Below are 18,697 nucleotides of genomic sequence, written 5' to 3'. Positions count from 1 at the left end.
GCACTTTATCTAATTGGCTGACTGCGGTTCCAAAATACCACCTACTCTTGTGAAAGAAATAATACTGTGGTGACATTTCTACCTCAAAAATGGCTTGAGACCATGTTATCTTAATGACCTACTTACACCTAAGTGAGTTTGCCTAAGCACGAAGCTTCTGAGGCCCTGCTGTCTGGTCCTCTCCTAAGAGACTGTTGGGTACAAGAACAGGACTTTCTCAGCTTTGGAACAAGGAGATATGTTTGACCTCAACACTGATGATCTTTAAAAAACCAACTCTGAAAACACATTTATTTAAGTCTGCAGTTGGCTGAACTGTGCCTGAAAAAAAGATTTCTCTGATTGCCACTAGCCCAAACTGGCTGACCAGAACAACAACAACAGTAAAAATAGTGCCAGTAAGACTCCGCTCACAAAGTCATACCTCTTCCACAAGGTACTCCTTCTTGCCCCCACTTTCTTCCTTGGTGCCACTATAGATATGGGAAACTGCTGTCTCTCAAGGATCCTCAGTGTAGGGAGTTTGCAGGCAGTGAGTGTAGACAGGAATTATCACATACAGTGTTATATGTGGGTATATCCTTGATAAATACCTGTACTGGGTGCTGAGGGAATATACACTTGCCACACACAACATTCACTTTTGCAAGAAGAAGAGCTGCTGATTGTGCCACTTTTTATGTGTGTTAAAAAAGGGCCTCTTGGTGATTCATTCTGCAGCATTGCCCTGAAGCCCACAAAGAGTGCTGTTGGCCTGTCAATCGCTCAATGAGACCCGTTGCTTTAAGCAGTGGTGCTCTTATGGGTCAGGAGGATCCAGCCTCCAGCTCACTGAACTACATTGCTTTTAGAATCATTGACATAATGAATTAAAGAATCCATGTTGACACTGTTGGCCGGGCCCTCCAGAGGTAGCTATGACCCTCAGGGAGAGCACACCTCCCCTTCACAAAAGCAGGAAGTGCTTTGAAGCAGGAACTGTTGGACATGAATGCATCTGTAAAAGCGAACATAGTGAGCTACCAAATGCAAACAGGCTCTTTAAAGGATGGGCATTTGGGGGTGTCACTTCTACCTGTGGTGTCCTGGCTTAACCACATCTCCCAACTATTGCTTGTTGAGAAAAGGCCATTTTAGCATTCAGTTTCTGCGGAGGCATTTTCTTGTTTTGCTTTCTGCTCTTCTGTTGCAGTCCCACAGGTCACCACTAGGCTGCTGACACTGCTGGCATGTCCTGGTCTATTAAGCCTGTCCTTAATGGACTTGGGTTTTCGAGAATGGCTGTGTAAACTCTTTGACCGTACGGAAGGAAAACCACAAGTCCTGTCAGATTTCACTGACAACAAGTTGTCTGTGTGGATCCTTTTGGTGACAGGTGAGGAAGGATGGGAGGCACTGAGACCCACCACTTCACCAACATCACTGTCCTCTTCGGTGTCAGTCAGTAGCTGTTTCCGCTCAGCTTGCATCTCCGCTTCAGACACAATGCCAGGATATTCAGGAGGAGGCTCACTAGCTAGTTTCTGCTGAACCTCATACTTCCACTCGGCAGTCCATTGTTCAATTGTGGAAGGGCACACTTCATCCATGATGGTCCTATACTCTTGGTCCATAATGGTCCGGTTGTTAACTCCTCCAACCATATTTCCACCTTGTGCAAATATGTAACTCCTTGATTTCATCATGCTTGCTTCGCAAGCGTTGAATGTTCCAGAAGGGTAGTACCTCATTGCCCTAGGTTTGTCCAAAGGATAGGAGATGGTGGCTTCTAATTTGGCCTTTTCTAACGCTAAATGAGGGTTCTGAATTTTTGGTCCAGTTCCAGGCTGCCCATTCCCAACCATATCCGTTTGGTTGAGAGTTTGGGGTGTTGTCTCTTCATTCTTACAGTGTTCCTGCCTGTCAACTGAGCCAGAACGGGATAGAGAAACATTCTGCGTAACATCTAAAGTGTTTTTGCTGTGATCTGTAGAGGCGCTTGTGGCAGAGTGGATACTTCCTTGGCGTTCTGGAGCCAGCTGTAGCTTTGAATCCGCTTTACGCAATGCCAAGGCTGGAGACATTGGGGTAGGCAGGTCATCATAGGCAAGATCATCACCGTGGTACCTGTACATGTAGCCATCAGAACTGTTTACGCTGCTTTGCCGGAGGAGGTAAGCAGCATCGCATTCCGAGGATGCCCGGGAACGTGTGTGAGTCAGCTCAGCCTTGTCGATGCCTGCCAGTTTCTCCAGAGCATTCGCCATCCGGCCAGAGAGTTCTTCCAGCTGAGAAAGTCGAAGGTCAACCGTCTGGAGAGAGGCTTTCATGAAATGTTCTCTTTCATTCACTTCTTCTAATCTCATAGACATGTTTTCAACTCTATAGAATTCAAAGGGGGGGGGGATAAATTCATTAAGCAACACAGATTTATCCTGCCCTGTCATTATTAGCCCAGAACAGCACTTATGAGGAGGACAGCTGTTTTATTAATTATTAGAGCTTCCAGTTTTACTCAGTTAATCATTAGGTTATTACTCATTTGTTCATGCCATTGGCTGCCACAAACTTAATTATAATAAAACCAAGAAAAGAAAAGAACCAGAGAGTGTTAGAATAACTTAGAAGGATTATAACAGTATTTTAGCTAGACGTCACACATTCCTCTCTTGCAGTTTCCTTTGGTTGAATTCTTACAATATTTAGAATATTTTTGCATGGTACTGTGGGCACTGCCAAGCTGCCAGAGGGCCCACAGGCAGTTTGTGATACCCCAGCACATTTGGTGACACCTTGCAAATCATCCCAACTTCCTGAGTAAGAAGAACCCCAAGAGTTGCAGGTTAATTCCCTGCCATGGGAGGGGGGCTACTAGGGATGGAAGAGAAATTATATTTTGTTTGCATTTGAATGAAAATTGATCTAATTCATAGCCCTCAAACCAATATGCGATCCTAAGCACAACTCTCCTTCAAAATTTGTGTGTCTCAGAATTTTGGGGTGCAGATGTCCAACCAAGTAGTGCGTACAACAGTGCATGTACTGGAGGAAATGTATGCAAAATGAATATGTTAGTGAAAAGAACACAAAAAACCACACAAGTTGTTTTCGGAAATGAGTATATTAGTCAAAACTATGTGCAAAAATGTGTTTATTGGGAGAAAATTGCACTCAGACGCTGACAATTTTTCATGAGATTTTTAAAAATGCAAATTGCGGTGAAATTGAGGACTGAATTTAAGATGGGTAAAATTGAGAAACAGAGAGAAATGAAATTGGCAGATCCTTCCTTACCTAGGGGCAACTACCAGCAAACTCTTGTTACCACTGAGGAGGTTGTGCCTGTTTCTCCCCTACTTCCCCTTTGTCTTAAGTGCGCAGCATGAAAGTACACTCTGCACAATTTACCCTAATGTATGTAATATATACATTTTTGGATATTCATGAACATATTCACTAGTATGTACAATTTACCCCAATATATGACTTCTAACATTGGTTGGAGAACTGCATGGCAAAATTTAGGTAAAGGGGCCCCTGACCATTAAGTCCAGTCGCGAATGACTCAGGGGTTGCACGCACATCTCGGTCTATAGGCTGAGGGAGCTGGCGTTTGTCCACAGACAGCTTCCGGGTCACATGGCCAGCATGACTAAGCCGCTTCTGGTGAACCAGAGTGGCACACGGAAATGCCGTTTACCTTCCAGCTGGAGCAGTACCTATTTATCTACTTGCACTTTGACGTGCTTTTGAACTGCTAGGTTGACAGGAGCAGGGACAGAGCAATGGGAGTTCACCCCATCATGGGGATTCGAACCACCGACCTTCTGATCGTCAAGCCCTAGGCTCTGTGGTTTAGACCACAGCGTCACCCGCGTCCATAAATTGCAAAATTTAGATAAGTGCAAATTCCGAAGGATTGTCATGTTGCAGTTCATATATTGATTCAAAATATTGTAGATTTACCTTTAAATGTGAACTGAATTGAATTTCTCCCCCATCCCTATGAGTAAGTCTCATTGAATTTAATAAGCCTTTGAGTAGACATGTATATAATTGCACTGTGAGATGAGCAGGATATAAAGAAGGAGGAGGAGGATTTATTATTGGCAATCTTAAAGTAGAATCTCAAACTTATTGTGTTGCCTTACTCTTTCCTTCAACATCTCCAAAGGACACTAGTGGTGAAGTCCATGCTTCCTCTTTGCCCACTGCAACTGGCAAGAAAATAAACAAATTCACTGGCTACCTTTCTGAAGTGACTCTAATACGTTCATCATTTGATGACTGTTCTTCATCTTCCTTTTGTCGGAAATATTCCTCAACACATTGCTCCTCAAATTCATACAGTTTTTTCAACTCTTCATCATTTAGAAACAGCTCTGAAAGAAATTGAGGCAGGGAAAGCATGTATTTTACCCTGTCTATCAAATCCCCTAAACTCGGAAGAGACTACTACCACCTCAATGTGCATTTTCAGGCTACGTGTAATGAACATTAGGCTCTAATGCTGCAGGTCTAACCCCACTTTTCTGGGAGTAAATAGATCTGAGTAGACATGGTGAGGCTTGCAATGTTCAGGTACAGTTCGGTGCATATTCTAGCCTGGAGCCATATGGCAAAAATCTGGCAAGCAGGCAGTAGCTAAACACTCTGAATTTCTATAGTATGTCAGTTTTCACACTGTCCCTTGCAGAAATTAAAATCCAATCTGGAGTCCTGTGTCAGAAAAACTTTTTCAACTATTGGAAAGTAGTCTAAAATATCAACAGCTCAATCCTGATCATGTTTACTCAGAAACAAGCCCACCGTATTTATTGAGATATGCATCCCAATCCTTTTTGTAAACTGCTATGAGGGTTTTTTTCTTTAACATTCAAGCGCTCTATGAATTTTATGAAATACATGCATAAATAACCCTATGCATGCTTACTCACTGTGCTCAGTGAGAAAGTGTGCTCAAGGTTGCCCCTTTAGGGCTGGTTCACCTGACTCAGGGACACAGATTATCCCTTCAATATCCTATCCCATTCTGTGTACCCCTTTCACAACCATTTCCAGCACCTACAGTTCCCATCAGCCCCTGCCACTTTGGATAGCAATCGGGGATGATGGGAGTTGTAGTCCAGCTACAGGTTACCCACCTGCTTTTGATTTAGTACAACTAAGCCTGGTCTCCCCACACAGCAGCATGAGACAGCAAAGTGGCTATAGATGGGGGATGTTTCTGAGTTCTCCCCACCTTTCAAAAACGAAAGGTGGGCAGAAAGTCAAAACAAGAAGGATCCCAATTGGAGTCCTGCTGTGCTGACTTTCTGCTTGCAGATGGTCTATGGATGGGACCTTCAAACCCCTGCCTGACCCCTGCTATGGTGCCCAGTCAACCCAGACTTATAGCACAGAGAGAATGTCTGTCCCCCCACATACTCAGTCCTCGGTCACGCTCGTCTTGGTCCCCTTCTCTTCGTTTCTTGCAGCGGCAGCAGAGACGAACTATAATGATGTAAAGGTGGCTAAAGATGATCATGGGCGGAGGAAGCACCGGCCGGTCATGGAAGGTCATGATCAGCTGATACCGCTGGAACTTCCAGACTTGGTTGGAGATGGACTTCACTTCAAAGAAGGTGTTGCTGCAAAAGATACACCCTTGTTGAGTAGCTTCACTACAAAATTGCCAGAGAGCTAAGTAAAAGTTGTGAGAACTCAGTCGTCTCTTCACATGTTGCCAGTTTAAAGTTCCCACATTTGGGGTGGGGACAAGAACATGGCACAGAGAGGGGAAGTTGCCTCCAGAGTGAAGCCTATTTGCCTTGCCATGCAAATGATGGCATCCGTTCAGAAATAGATAGTGCAGATCAAACAGATCTGGAACCAGTTCTCCTTGAGCTTAGGGACCGAAGGGGATTGATTCAGTTTGCAATAGTTAACCTTCCTAATTCACACTTCCTGAAACAATAAGCAAATAGAAGTACAGCTACCCTATGGAATTCGCACTTCTCTAAATTTTGCAAGACACTTCTCCAACCAATAAGTGTGCACGAAAGTGCATCTTGTAAGTGAAAATTACCTTAAAAACATGCATTATATTGGGAAAACTTGCAGAAATGCATATATTTGGTAAAATTATGTCCAAAATTCATCAGAAGGGATGCAGACAAAAGTGCAGACAGAAGAAAAATCCCTAACTTGATGCAGAAATGAGGCTAATTGAACTTCAGATTGGAAAAATGAGGAACTGAAATGGGCAGATTTGTTCTATTGAGATTTCAAGAGTAGGGTGGTGCCCAACAATTGCTGCTCTCATGCCCACATAATGTCTCAGTATGGACTAGAAGGGCAACCACTGGGGAGAGAGTTGCACCAGTTGCCCACTGCCAAAAGGACCTCTGCAAAATATCATTTCTTTTGGAGCTGATTATTTGAAGCATGGCTCAAACTGAACATTGCAAACAACACCTCCTGGCGTTTGATGTGACATTAAACGTTCAACTCATGAAAGGCCCTTTGTAACATCAAAGCCCATAGAAGCTCTACATTGTCTTGCTTTTTAAAATGCTGATCAGCTTGACCTAAATAGCAATGTTTGCAAATCTCTCTCAGAAATATATTCTGTGAACTTGGTTCACAGAAAATGGGCAGGGAACCCTTTTTCTGCTGAGGACTGCATTCCCCTGGGGTCAATTTGTTGGGGGCTGCATGCCAGTAGTGCAGTGTGTGTGCTAAACCAGGTTACTGGAAGCATATTGGCATTTTGTATTTGAGTTTATTCACAAGTGGACAGGTTAAGCATAGGTAGAAGCACAGAAGAGCACTGCCCCCACACCAGACCTGGAAAGAGGCAGCTAGCACCCCCAGATACTGTTTGCTTATGGACCCCAAACACTTCTTTCTGAAAAACACTTCTAGAGGGGCAGCTGTGTAGCAAAAATATGAAAGTGTCTTGTGGCACCTTAAAGTCTAACAAATTTGTTATGACGCAAGTGTTCCTGAACTCAGGGAATTGGGTTTGAGTCCACAAATGCTTTAACTGGTCAGCTAAACCAGATGAAGGTAGCTGATGGGTCTCAAAACTTTGGTGAGTTAGGGACTTTCTGTCAAGGTTGCTTCCAGTCAAAGGAATGCGCATGGCAGAGAGTTCACTCTTTATTGTCAAAGATAACATAGTTGTTTTGCTTCTACTGCTCCAGATACCTACACACACCAATCTGGTATCTAGGCAGCTACTCCCAGTTCCACACTCTATGAAGCAGTTGCAGCAACTGGGGACCACTCCCCCCCTACCAGTTTATGTACCTTTCCAAGTTGGGCTGTGCTCATCTAGCCAGAGACTATGCCTGCATGGAAACTTCCTCTGCTCGTCCCACTTCGATTCCCTCCTGATTCTGGGAGACAGTGGTGCAGGAGAGGGTGGGGAAGCACTTGGTCCTTCACCTGCCTGGCCTGCCTTTGCCTCCTCTTTCTCCAGCTCTGAAACTTCTCCAGCCTCTGATTCTCACCTCCTAGCTGCTATAGGCCCTCATAAACCACTGCCTGCCTCTCCAGCCCCGCTTCCCCCGGTATACACTTCTCAGCACCCTACCAGTCTATGACACTTCCCCTGCATGTGAAGACAGGCTCCAGCGGATGGAGCAGATGAAAACAAGAGTGGGTCCAATGGCCAATAAGGTGGTTTCTGCATGTGCTGTAGAGAGAAGTGAGGGGCAGATGGGACTTGCCAACCTGGGAAGGAAGCCCTTCTAGGAGAAGGAAAACTGTGATTCTAAACCTCTACTGCTTTGTAGGATATCTTTGGGAGAAGAAAAGTCTAAGGAGCAAACCCTACACAAATCTGGAGTGGAGTCCGTAAGGCAGTTGGATGGCATCTTGTACACCTCCTTTTGGAAACTCCTGCAGCCAGGATACTGCCAAACATCTTGCTCTGCTTTCCTTTGGACCACATCAGTGAGGCCAAGAGGGTTGTCTTGTGATCTGGGCAGCCAGAGGCAGCCTCCATACCCACTGTCCAGGCTTGCACCCCAGGGAGGTCACTTCAGTGCTGCTAATGCAGCCATTGGACTTCACCCACAGAGGCACACTCCATTGTCTCTTGACAGATGCCAAAAACTGGCTGTAGAGGTACTGGAGAAATGCAAATTTTGAAAGGTAGCTGCATTTCAGCTTGTGTATTGTTTTTCTCCCTCATCCCTAATGGTGATGGTTATATTTTACTACTTGACAATTTGGTGCAATGGTGTTTGGCCATGTAGACCCTTTCACTGTTCTTGCACTGTCTCTTTTCATTTTTGTGAGAGTCAACAAATTGCACCCCTAAGTCTTCTGCAGGAGAAGAGAAGCATTAGTAGTGCAACAAAGCATGGCTCATCCCTGTGACTGCCAAGCAAGGATGGGTTAACTGCATGACCTACTTCCTACAATGTTGATTTTATTTGCAGTCCCTTCAGATAACCACCATTGTGCATGCAAGAGAATCACTTTCTCTCTTCTTTTTTCCCTTTTAAATTTAGCTCTGCGACTGGCATGTGACTCCTTTTAAAATGCACGACCTTTTCAGCTATTGAATATTCTACTGTAGATAGCAAAATAAAAGATAGCTTTGTGAGCAAGTCTGATTTCAAAGGACAGCACCCAAATCAGGCACAGTGCCCAGGACAATGGCATGGATCTACACCCACCAGCAATCCAGTTTTGGATACTGGCAGCAAAAGATAACAGTGTGATTGAGCAGTAAATATAGGCATCTCCCCTGCTTGTGTGTACGTGTTAAAGCAAGCAGTCATATGAGACCTAATGCTAGTAGCAGCTCATCTAAACCCAGGGAGGGCAACTTATGTGGTCTTCCTGCTGTTGCTGGACCACAGCTCCTACCTGGAGGCCCACAGATGTTTCAGTCCTAATCTAAACAGATGAAGTTCTACCCTTCCCTTGCCCTTGTCCTACATACACACAGAACTTTATTCTAGAATCAATGGAGATTGAGTACACAGTCCAAACAGTCTAGATCTGTTGCATATGTTTCACACCAGAAAAGGGCTTCTTGGGAAACTGGTTTCATTCTGAAAAGAAATGTTCACTGCAGGTTGCTTCTGTGTTACCCCGCAAAATTTTAATCAGAAAATAGATGGATGTAGGCAGCCCTGGCAATGCCAGGGTGTATTCTCACCTGCCCAAAGTCTGGTGTGTACCAAGATCACAGTCACTCCTTGCTTTTCTATTTCCCTGGGACATGTGCAGGGAGGAAAAGGCATGAATAACCTGATCAAGGGGAGGGTTTTCAAGTGTGTATCAAGTATCCACCCCCACCCTTGCTGACAGCAGGGTGACAGCATCTTGACCTAAAGCAGAATGCTCATTAAGAGCACAACAATTCCAAATTGAGAAAAACTTACATTTCTTGTGCATGCAGCCTCGCTCTCTTTGACCACAGTTGATCCTTCACCTACCTTTCTCAGGGTCCCCCTAATAAACTCCACCAGACTTCTTCACAGTAGGAAGGAACCCAGAGTGAGTAGCTCCCTTGTAAGCAAAACACTCACTTGAAAACAGCAATCAGCAAGTTGACCAGGAGAATGTTGGCTACCAGGAGGTAGCAGGCCATGATTGCGGGAGTCAGCCATGCTCCAGGGATGCACTGAGGGAAACGCTTGCCATCCTCATCATAAAGGTTTTCCCCACATGGAGCTGAGGATGGAATTGGCTTATGGTTATTCAACATGGAGCACATACAGTGAGGGCTCTGTGTAACTGGGGGAAGATAGAAATCAGAGGGACCCAGCCCAAGGTTGTTGTAGGGCCCAGGGCACATGCTTAAGTAACTGTCCTTTTTGTGGGGCAGTCCAGCCTCTGAACACACCCAGATGGGTTTACACAAACAACCACCTTCTCCCTCCCATGCACATTTCTGATTTCAAAAAATAGCAGCCCCCCACCCTCCACAGGCATTCAACTCCGTGGGACCAAATCTGGTAAGGGGCAGACTGGTGAAATCTGGCAGGTCAGGGCAGAATGTGAGGGGAGGGGGTGCAGCCTGTTGGCTTGTGGGCAGGACCAGGGCAGAATGAGGTAGGTGGAGCCTGGCAGTCTAGAGTTCTCCGGCTTCGTAGGTCATCTGAAAGCACAGTTTTACTGGCTGGGACTAGAACTAATTGGGTACCCAGGTCAGTGTACGTTTGACTCAGAGTAGGCCCACTGAAATTAATAAGACAGGACCAACTTAGGGCCATTTCAATGGGTCTGTGAAGCGCCTTTCTCACAGAAGCAGGCTCCTTTAAAGACATTCAGAGTCATACTATTACCATAGCTGTCAACCTTTCCTTTTTTTGCGGGAAATTCCCTTATTCCAGTGCTGTTTCCCGCTGCTTCCCGCTGCTATTCCAGATTGTTAGATATCCCATAGACTGTCCCCAGGATAGGTGAGGCTGCTGATCCCTTATTTTGGGGCTGCTGATCCCTTATTTTCAAATATGAAAGTTGACAGCTATGACTATTACAGAGCCAAGATTCACTTCCTTTATCACAGATATTGGAACTTTTTAAAAGCAATCACACAAACAGCTCGACAGCTTTAAAAGCCTCTTCTGGGGATTTTGGACTATTGCTATGGAAATGGCATAGGTCTAAACCCTGCCCTGGTTGTCTAAGATGCTGCAGAGATTTGTTGCATAATTTGGGTTTCTGATGGGTCAAGACCCACACCTCAAATCTTCAGCTGGCAAAGGTGGGTGTATGAGGTTTTAGGTGGTGGCGAATTTGGGGACCAGGTCATGACAACATGGCAGTGGCAGGTATTGCACTAAAGCTGAGATGAACTCTAATTAAAGGGTCACGGGGGTGGGGTGGAATCCACCAATAAAAACATTTAATTGCTTTGTCAATTCCCTGCAAAGACTTACGATTAATTTCCATGGCATAGACTACCCAGCGTTCCGAAAGCAAAGAATAAAAATGCAAAAAGAAGCATTTTAAAAAGGAATAAAAGAACAAGAGAACAGTAGGGAAGGAAAAACACACATGTGGCTGACAATATGGTTGCTCTTCAGCTGCCAGAGAAAGATAAGGCCTTCAAATGTTTTAACAGGCAAGAGACATGCTCTGAAACAATGGCTCTTGCCAGGACTCCAGAAGGCCTTGCAATTTCCTTTTCTCCTGGACTTTCCGAAACATTATGTATGGCAGCGTATTTGTGGCAATCAAAAGATAATTACAAAAGGCAGCTGGCAGATGATCATGTAAATATTCAAGCTATTTCAATTATGTAAGGATGACGTGGGCAGACTCTCACCACAAGCACAAAGCACCACAAGGCAATTGCACAAGATGGACAGTGTGGCTGCCCTGGGAACACATTTTGCTCTCTGGAAACACACTCTTGAGTCTAGATTTGCCTCACAGAGAGGGATCTCAGCCTACAGCAAGGGTCAGGGGCTCCACACGGCTCAGGTCCAGAAGGGAGAGAGGAATAGCTGCTAGTGGAAGATTTCAGCAAGCATCAGTCACACACTGTAAAGCCAAGAAAGCTACAAACCGTAAAAAGCTGGATTTCTATAGAAATATGCACACCATGTTAAATTGAGGCATTCTTTTTTAAAGAAATTAAAACTGTGCAGAAGGCCCGCACCTTCAGTCATGCCATTTAAAAATAAATAAATGAGACAATGGTTTTTGAACAACCCCACTTGAAAGAAATGCAAGGGTCATTCACAAAGAATATGGTGGTGGTGATTTCCTTGATGCTCATTTTATTGTGCAAAAATGCTCAGCTGCTCCTTAACTGTGTAGGGCACACAAAAGCTTCCCCTGCCAGGCAGGGCTTCTTCACTAGAGAACTGTGTGTTCACGGGACTATTTCCTCCCCCTGTTGACTGTATTATCAGGTTCTTAAAAGACTCAAGATGCACACAGGTCCATAACACAAATTTGCCTAAGATTTGCTGACAGAAAAGAGGTTTTCTGTAAAAGGGAAGGGATATATGAATGCTCTTTTTTTTTAACTTGCAAAATAAAGGGAATTGGCTGCGGGTGAAGACACAGTTTGAAAGAGATCATCATGTCTGCCACAAAGACAAGCTACAAGGCTGGTTCATTTCTGGGTCCAATTCAAGGGGCTCATGTTGGTGTTCAAAACCCTAAAGGGCTTTGGCCCCAAATATCTGAGAAGCTGTCTCCCTCTGTACAGACCCTTCTAGGTGTTGAGATCAGCAGAGTGAGTCCTAGTGGTAGTTCCACATTCCTCTGAAATTTGGTGATGGTGGCACCCCACCCTTTTCTGTTGCAGCCCCTAAGCTAAGGGATTCCCTCCCTGCAGAGGTGTGCCTGGCACCTTCATTATGCATCTTTCAGCGAATGCTGATGATGTGCCTCTTTGCCCTGGAATGTGTGTTTTCAGGAACCACCCTATAATATGTAATCTGCTTTAACTGTTTGTCATTCTGAATTTTAAATTGCCACAACCTCCCCTGGGAGGGTGGGCAATAAATAATTGTAATGACAGCAGCAGCAGCAACAACAACAAGATATACATGCTCTTTCTGTTTAACCTACAAAATAAAGGGAACTGATTGAGGGTGATGGCAAAGTTCAGAGGAGTTCAATCATGTCTGCCACAAAGACAAAGCTACAATAATCGTAAGTAGAAAAAGTGATGCCGATTCCAAATTAAATGTTGATTAATTTGGACCCGATCATCTGCCTCAGAAACAGGAAACAGAATCTTACTATGAATTCTGTTCTTACGGTCTATCTGGTCAGCAAACACCTCTCCATAGATCATCCAGTAGGGCATGTAGAAGATGTTGCGGACCAGTCTCCAAGACGGCTGCTCATCGGGATGCAGGATGGCTTGACGGGCAACTCCAAAGCTCATCAGGACCACCAGCATAATCACCACAAAGTACAGCATGTCAATCATCTACACCAAGAAAGAGCGTAGAGCAACATATCAAGAAAGGATCAGCGTAGAAATTACTGAAAAACAATATGAACACGATCTGTTATATATTTCATTTATGAATCACTTCCTATGAAGCCAATCAGTTCCAGACCTCAGATCTGCACCTCGTTAATACCTGTCCAACTCTCAGGGCATGACAATGTACTCCTATGGAAACTTTAAAAATATAATTTGGGTAATCTTCTAGGTGACTGGGGGTGGGCAGTTGCTATGGAAAGGGCCTTCCTAGTGGTGTCGTATCAATTATGAAACAGTCTTCCCAGGATTATTTATCTGGAACCAAAGTTTATGAGTTCAAGTAACCAGCTTAAATGCTTTTATTTGCCTGTCACATATAATGACAGTTGATTGTTTCTGACTTCTGCTAAAAAAAACAAACTGCAATGTGTTTTTGATGATATAGTTATCATTTAAATTGGAAGTCATGTTGTAAGTTTTTTTAAAAAAACTGAAAGGTGGGCTATAAAAGTTTTACCGGTAAATCATAATTAACATTGCCATCAACTTCAATGGATCTTAAAAAAGCATCACTTTGGCTGGATCATGACCTTAATGTTTGGCTACATTCAAGTTTCTGTTAGCAAACCCTTGCAACTGTGTTCAATTTGTGCTAAAATGGAGGGCTAGGGTTGCAGAGAGCCATCTGATGAAACATTGCACAGAAATACCCCAATTCATATGGGGTTGTAACAATTCTCTCTGGCTCCTAGTCCTCCAGTAAGTATCCAGTTCTCCATTCAGTATCTTAGGGCTTCTTGCTTTCGGATAAGCTGCAGCGCCACTCTGCCTTTCTTTAATACCTGCCATGACACCTGCCCTCTCTGTTTCAAAACATAGTTACTTACCATTTTTCCAATCATCATGACATAAGGCCCCAGGTACTTATTCACACCAAAGATGTCCAGTACTCGGATGTACCAGAAAATGATATCCACACAGTAGATAACTCTTCCATAACTCATATAAGGCTGGTTTTGCAAACGGAGAATGGCCCCAACCAAGAACACAGAAATAGCAACCAAATCAGTGATGTTCCAATATTCTTGTAGCCACACTTTTATTTTCTGACTCAATTTACCTGGTTCTGACATTAAAATCTGAAAACAAAGTGGTGGGAAGGGAGAAAAAAGGTGTTTAATGTGGTAATGGGAGAAAGAAACTTGAGGCTTACTAGCTTCTTAAAACCAGTTTATCCTACTTCAGGTCCCTTGGGCATTCAGACACCCCAGTGAACATGTGGATTGTAGGATTATGCCAGGGGGAGTGGCTTTTGCATCCCTAACTGCTTTCCTCCTTCCTTGTGACATCAGAGCAGGTGGAGAATTTCAAAAGAACAGTTGCCAGAATGGTTGAAATTACCTCTCTTACTTTCTCCAATGCCAGAGTCACAATGTATGAAATGACAACCCATTCCTGGAGTGAGGGCCAACGATCCATCGGTACCAAGATTATATAGTTGAACAGCATTAAGTACCCTAGGTAGGATATCTGGAAAAAGAAATAAAAAGAGACCTCACGCTGCATTTTCGGGTTGATTCATTTGTAGGGATGTTGGGTGATGGTGGTTGCACAGTGATGAGGACACTTCTGCTTAGAAATGCAAAGCAGGGTTCTCCCCCCACCATTTACAATTTTTTGTTGTGTTTTGGAAACCAGTAATTACCAGTAATTTTGGAGTAGGGAATAAAGAAGTGAGAGGCCAGCCTACCACAACACTGAGCTTTCCAGATGTTCTAGGCCATTGTTCCCATCAGCATAGCTAATGGTCAGCAGTGACACATTACATCAGCAGGAGAGAATGGAACATGATGTTTTCACCAAAGGATGAAAATAATTTTCACTCACTGTGTAAAACCAGAACTTCACAATTGGTGCATTATAGAATTCGTAGATCTTTGTTCCAATGGGAAGGCTCCTTTGCTTTTTGTTCCCATCTTCTTCATCACCCTTTCGGGAACCAGTATCAGCATTTGCATCCTGAAAGACAGGTAGCTTAGGATCATAGATTGTTCCCACTGGAGGGCTCTCATCCATTCAAGGTTAAAGGGGGTGAGGGAGAGAAAATGTCTGAACATGGACAAACTGTCCTGTTTGTTTGCTTGCTTGCTTGCTTGTTTTTCTACAGGCACATATTATTCAGTTGTAAGAGCCATACTAGAACCTTCATTACTTAAGGCAGTGGTTCTCAACCTGTGGGTCCCCAGATGTTGTTGGACTACAACTCCCATCGTCACTGAGCTCTGGCCTTGCTAGCTAGGGGTGATGTGGGAGTTGTAGTTCAACAACATCTGGGGACCCACAGGTTGAGAAAGGCTGACTTAAGGTATGTAGACTTGTCTGTAGTCAAATAGGTTGTTCATGCTTCAAAAACCTGCAAAGCTGCAAAGCCTGTTTGCCAAAACAACAACAACAGTGGGACAAAAGCAATGAATGCGAACAGCAGAGGAAAGTGCACATCAAAATGCAATTATTAGTGAAATAAATATTTCAAAATGCATTAGTTAGGGGGAAATGTTTGCAAAGTGTATAATGTTCAAAACTGCATAAAAATGTGTTCATCAAAGGAAATTCAAACTAGAATGTTGATGGATTTTCATGAGATTTTCTCAGCAGATTGCTGGGGAAATGGGGAGCACTGAATTTAAGGTTGAAAAATAAGAAAACAGAGAGAAACAAAGATTGACAATATCCTTCCTTGGAACTTGCTGAAGTTCTGAGGAAGAGCAAGAATCTCAAATACAAAATCTTCAGCATCCCTGACTGAGTTACAATTCTCAGCATTCTTGGCAATTGGGGAAGCCATGGTGACTATTAAACAGGGAATAAAGGTGAGACATGTTTGTGGTGTTGAGAGGCTTAGAGATGGGCTGCCACTGACCACATTTTCTTCTTCTTTTTCTTTCCCGACTTCATTTTCCTTTGACGTTTGGTAGGAATAGTCATCAGAGGTACGGAACTCCAGGAACAGGATGGTAGGAGGTATGAGGATCCCCATGATAACCTGCATGAGAGGCAAGAGCCATTTATGATTTGAAATTTATGGTTTAGTTGCATAGGATGCAGCTCACGGCCAAACAAGAAATTCCTGGAGATGTCTGATTGGAGATCTGTGATCACATCACCTGTCTCTTGGTTCTACTTATTTAAGCCAGCATGTAGTGAAGGGAGGGGGAACTGGAGCAGGACTGTGGCTCTGGAGGAGGTATTATTCCTGCCCCCAGTACTATTCTCCTCCATATATGTACAGTTTTCCCCTCCCTCCTATATAGCAAGCCCAGGTGCCTGCAGGCCTAAGCAGTCCATGCCTACCTTAAGGCCCGGATTTTTCCTCATGCGCAACCTCCCCATCCACATGTCTGTCAGTAACATCTGGCTGCAGGTGTGTGCGATGAAGTCCCTGTGCTTTGCTGCCACTGCAAGTTTCAGGCAAGTAGAGTTGCTCCAGTTTTTCAGCTCATATGTCAAAAGTTTCATGGCTACTTGCTCATCATGCTTATATGATTGATCCAGCAGCTCAACAGCAAGCTGGCCAAAATCTCTGGAGAGATAAAGAATGCCAGATTGGCTAGCAGCTAACAAATTAAACACGGCAGTAAAATTAACATCACAGGAACAATGCAACAGGTCAAAGCAGTAAAGCCAGTAAAATCTATTAAAATTGCTTATTAAAACCAGTCTTGAGGATGTACTGGAAGACCAGGGCAAGTAAAGTCTTCAGCTGGTTCTGAATGGACTTCGGGTTCAGTATCAGGTGATACTTCCTGGGGAGGACATTCAAGAGCCAGGGGCCACAACAGAGAAGACCCTTCTGTCTGATTCAACTTGAGAGAGCTGAAGGACTCAGTCAGTAGATCATTGTAACATTGGGGCAGGTTCATGTTTAATACTAAGAAAATATAAATATAAACTATATACTAAGAATACATAAATATAAAAAAGCAGAACAGGAACTGGAGAAGGGCCTTAGCTCAGAAGGTCTCAGCTTAGACCGAGAGCCAGGGACAGGCCCAACGTCATCCAAATGAGCTTCAGAGCTGAGTGGGGTTTTCAATCCTGGTCTCCCAGGTCTGACAACCTAACCGCTACACCACACAGTCCAGCCCCACACTCTGGGTGACTAACTTTGAGTTGTTGTCCAGGTCTTGAGAGATGTCATCCACCAGCTCGCTCTCTGAAGACTCGTGGGCCATGGCTTTGTAGAGTTTGCAGGCCACCAGTGCCTTGGCCATGGTCTCCTCTCCACGTTGCCAAAGGAAGAGAGCCATCTTCTGCCGCTTCATCAGCACTGCCCAGACCATGAGCTCATGGAAGGGGTACTGGAAGCGGCTGACTTCTGGGTCATCCACATCAATGTCTATCTCCTCTTCCTTCTTCTTCTTCTTCTTCTTTTTCCCTTTGGATGGAGGTTCATCATCCTAGGAAGGAGCAATTGAGTTACCGTAATTTCACATTTAGGCTACATTTTACTGGTGTTCCTGCAGATTATTACAGGTTGTGCCCATGAATAAAGATAGATGCTTCAGGGAAAGGCCATGCACTGCTGTTAAGTTGAAGGTTAAGCCAGAAAGACAAGCATGCAGAATCATTGTGCCTGAATTGTTAGTAGAAGAGTGGCTTCTTATGGCGATGACAATGCTTCCATGCAAAGCGTCACTGCAAATTCACAACATGTGCTTTTCTGTGGGGATCTCAGCTTATGATGTTACCTGTGCAAACGGCACATAGACAGATGCAGGTCCTTCAGACCGATGCATCAGTCATCCTACCTTCAAATCATTTGGCATGATGTTGGAGTTCAAATGAAATCACTGGAAAAGGACCTAAACCTTCTAAATATCAGGTTTCTAAATAAATGACCCAGCAGTTCCCAAACTGTGGCTGAGGTACACTGTAGTGCCATGAGAGAACTGCTGGAGATCTCTGAGAAATTAATCCATAATTATTTACAGCAGGGGTGCACAACCTGTGGCCCTCCAGTTGTTTCTGAACTACAACTCCCAGCAGCCCCAGCCAGCATAGCCAGTGATCAGGGATGATGGGAGGTGTAGTCCCACAACATCTGGAGGGCTGCAGGTTGTGCACCCCTGATCTACAGGCTTTTGTGAGCTCAAAGTGCCCTCTGTAAAGTAGGCTGACCCCCTGCATCTCTGCATGATTATCTGCCCCCTTCCCACTGCCTTCCAGCCGGCCTCTGCTGGACGCAGGTCATACTATAGCATCTCAGCATCACACATGGCTCGGCCTTTTGGTGCAGAGGTGCAACACAACTATTTGCCTTTAAAGGGGGTTACCTATTCTGTCTCTGGATGAATCACTGATCTGGCTTGGGGCCCTTTCAACCAGCCCTTGCTAGGCATGGCTGATCCTGCTGTATCCCTGTTTCAAGTGTGATTGAGTCATGCAGGCACTCTTGGTGCAGAGAAAGGCTAGAATGAGCACATGGGCAAGCCACGTCACATGCAAAGCAGGCGGCGACAAAGAGCGTCTTGAAGAAGGCTGAATGGAAAGTTCACCTTTGAACATGAGATCTTACGCCAGAGGACCCAGCAAAGGGAGAACTATCCCATCTCCTAAATGGGGAAGGAGGGTGGAGCATTACGACTGGAACTGGAGGCAACGAGGAAGGAGGTAACAGAAAGACAGTCTGGGCCAGGGGTCTGCAACCCGCGGTTCCGGAGCCGCATGTGGCTCTTTTACACTTTTGCCGCGGCTCCGGGACGGATACTAGCGAGGGGAGGAGGCGCACTGTGCGCCCCGACACTCCCCACTGTG

The 18,697-nt window shown here is 44.6% G+C and overlaps 1 protein-coding gene across 3 annotated transcripts; it reads right to left on the bottom strand.

The window, feature by feature from the left end:
- Positions 1–277: 277 nt before the first annotated feature.
- On the bottom strand, positions 278–18,532 carry TRPM1 (transient receptor potential cation channel subfamily M member 1). Of its 3 annotated transcripts, none has more exons than XM_083475667.1 (12): positions 18,439–18,532; positions 17,048–17,340; positions 16,235–16,463; positions 15,804–15,926; positions 14,771–14,902; positions 14,285–14,413; positions 13,771–14,022; positions 12,709–12,883; positions 9,513–9,657; positions 5,407–5,609; positions 4,229–4,361; positions 278–2,361 (listed from the first exon to the last, which is right to left on the bottom strand). In XM_083475667.1, exons 2-12 carry the CDS (start codon positions 17,221–17,223, stop codon positions 1,134–1,136), a joined length of 2,925 nt encoding a protein of 974 aa, XP_083331793.1. In that variant the 5' UTR covers positions 17,224–17,340; positions 18,439–18,532; the 3' UTR covers positions 278–1,133. The 3 variants fall into 3 exon arrangements, with proteins under 3 accessions (XP_083331793.1, XP_083331792.1, XP_083331794.1); XM_083475666.1 differs by having other exon boundaries at positions 12,691–12,883; positions 18,439–18,496; XM_083475668.1 differs by lacking the exon at positions 4,229–4,361 and adding an exon at positions 4,131–4,196 and having other exon boundaries at positions 2,199–2,361; positions 12,691–12,883; positions 18,439–18,496.
- Positions 18,533–18,697: the final 165 nt, after the last annotated feature.

The sequence above is a fragment of the Podarcis liolepis genome (genome assembly GCF_965112155.1).
Source record: "Podarcis liolepis genome assembly, chromosome: 14".
Classification (NCBI taxonomy): domain Eukaryota; kingdom Metazoa; phylum Chordata; class Lepidosauria; order Squamata; family Lacertidae; genus Podarcis; species Podarcis liolepis.
This window is presented reverse-complemented; position numbering and strand designations above follow the sequence as displayed.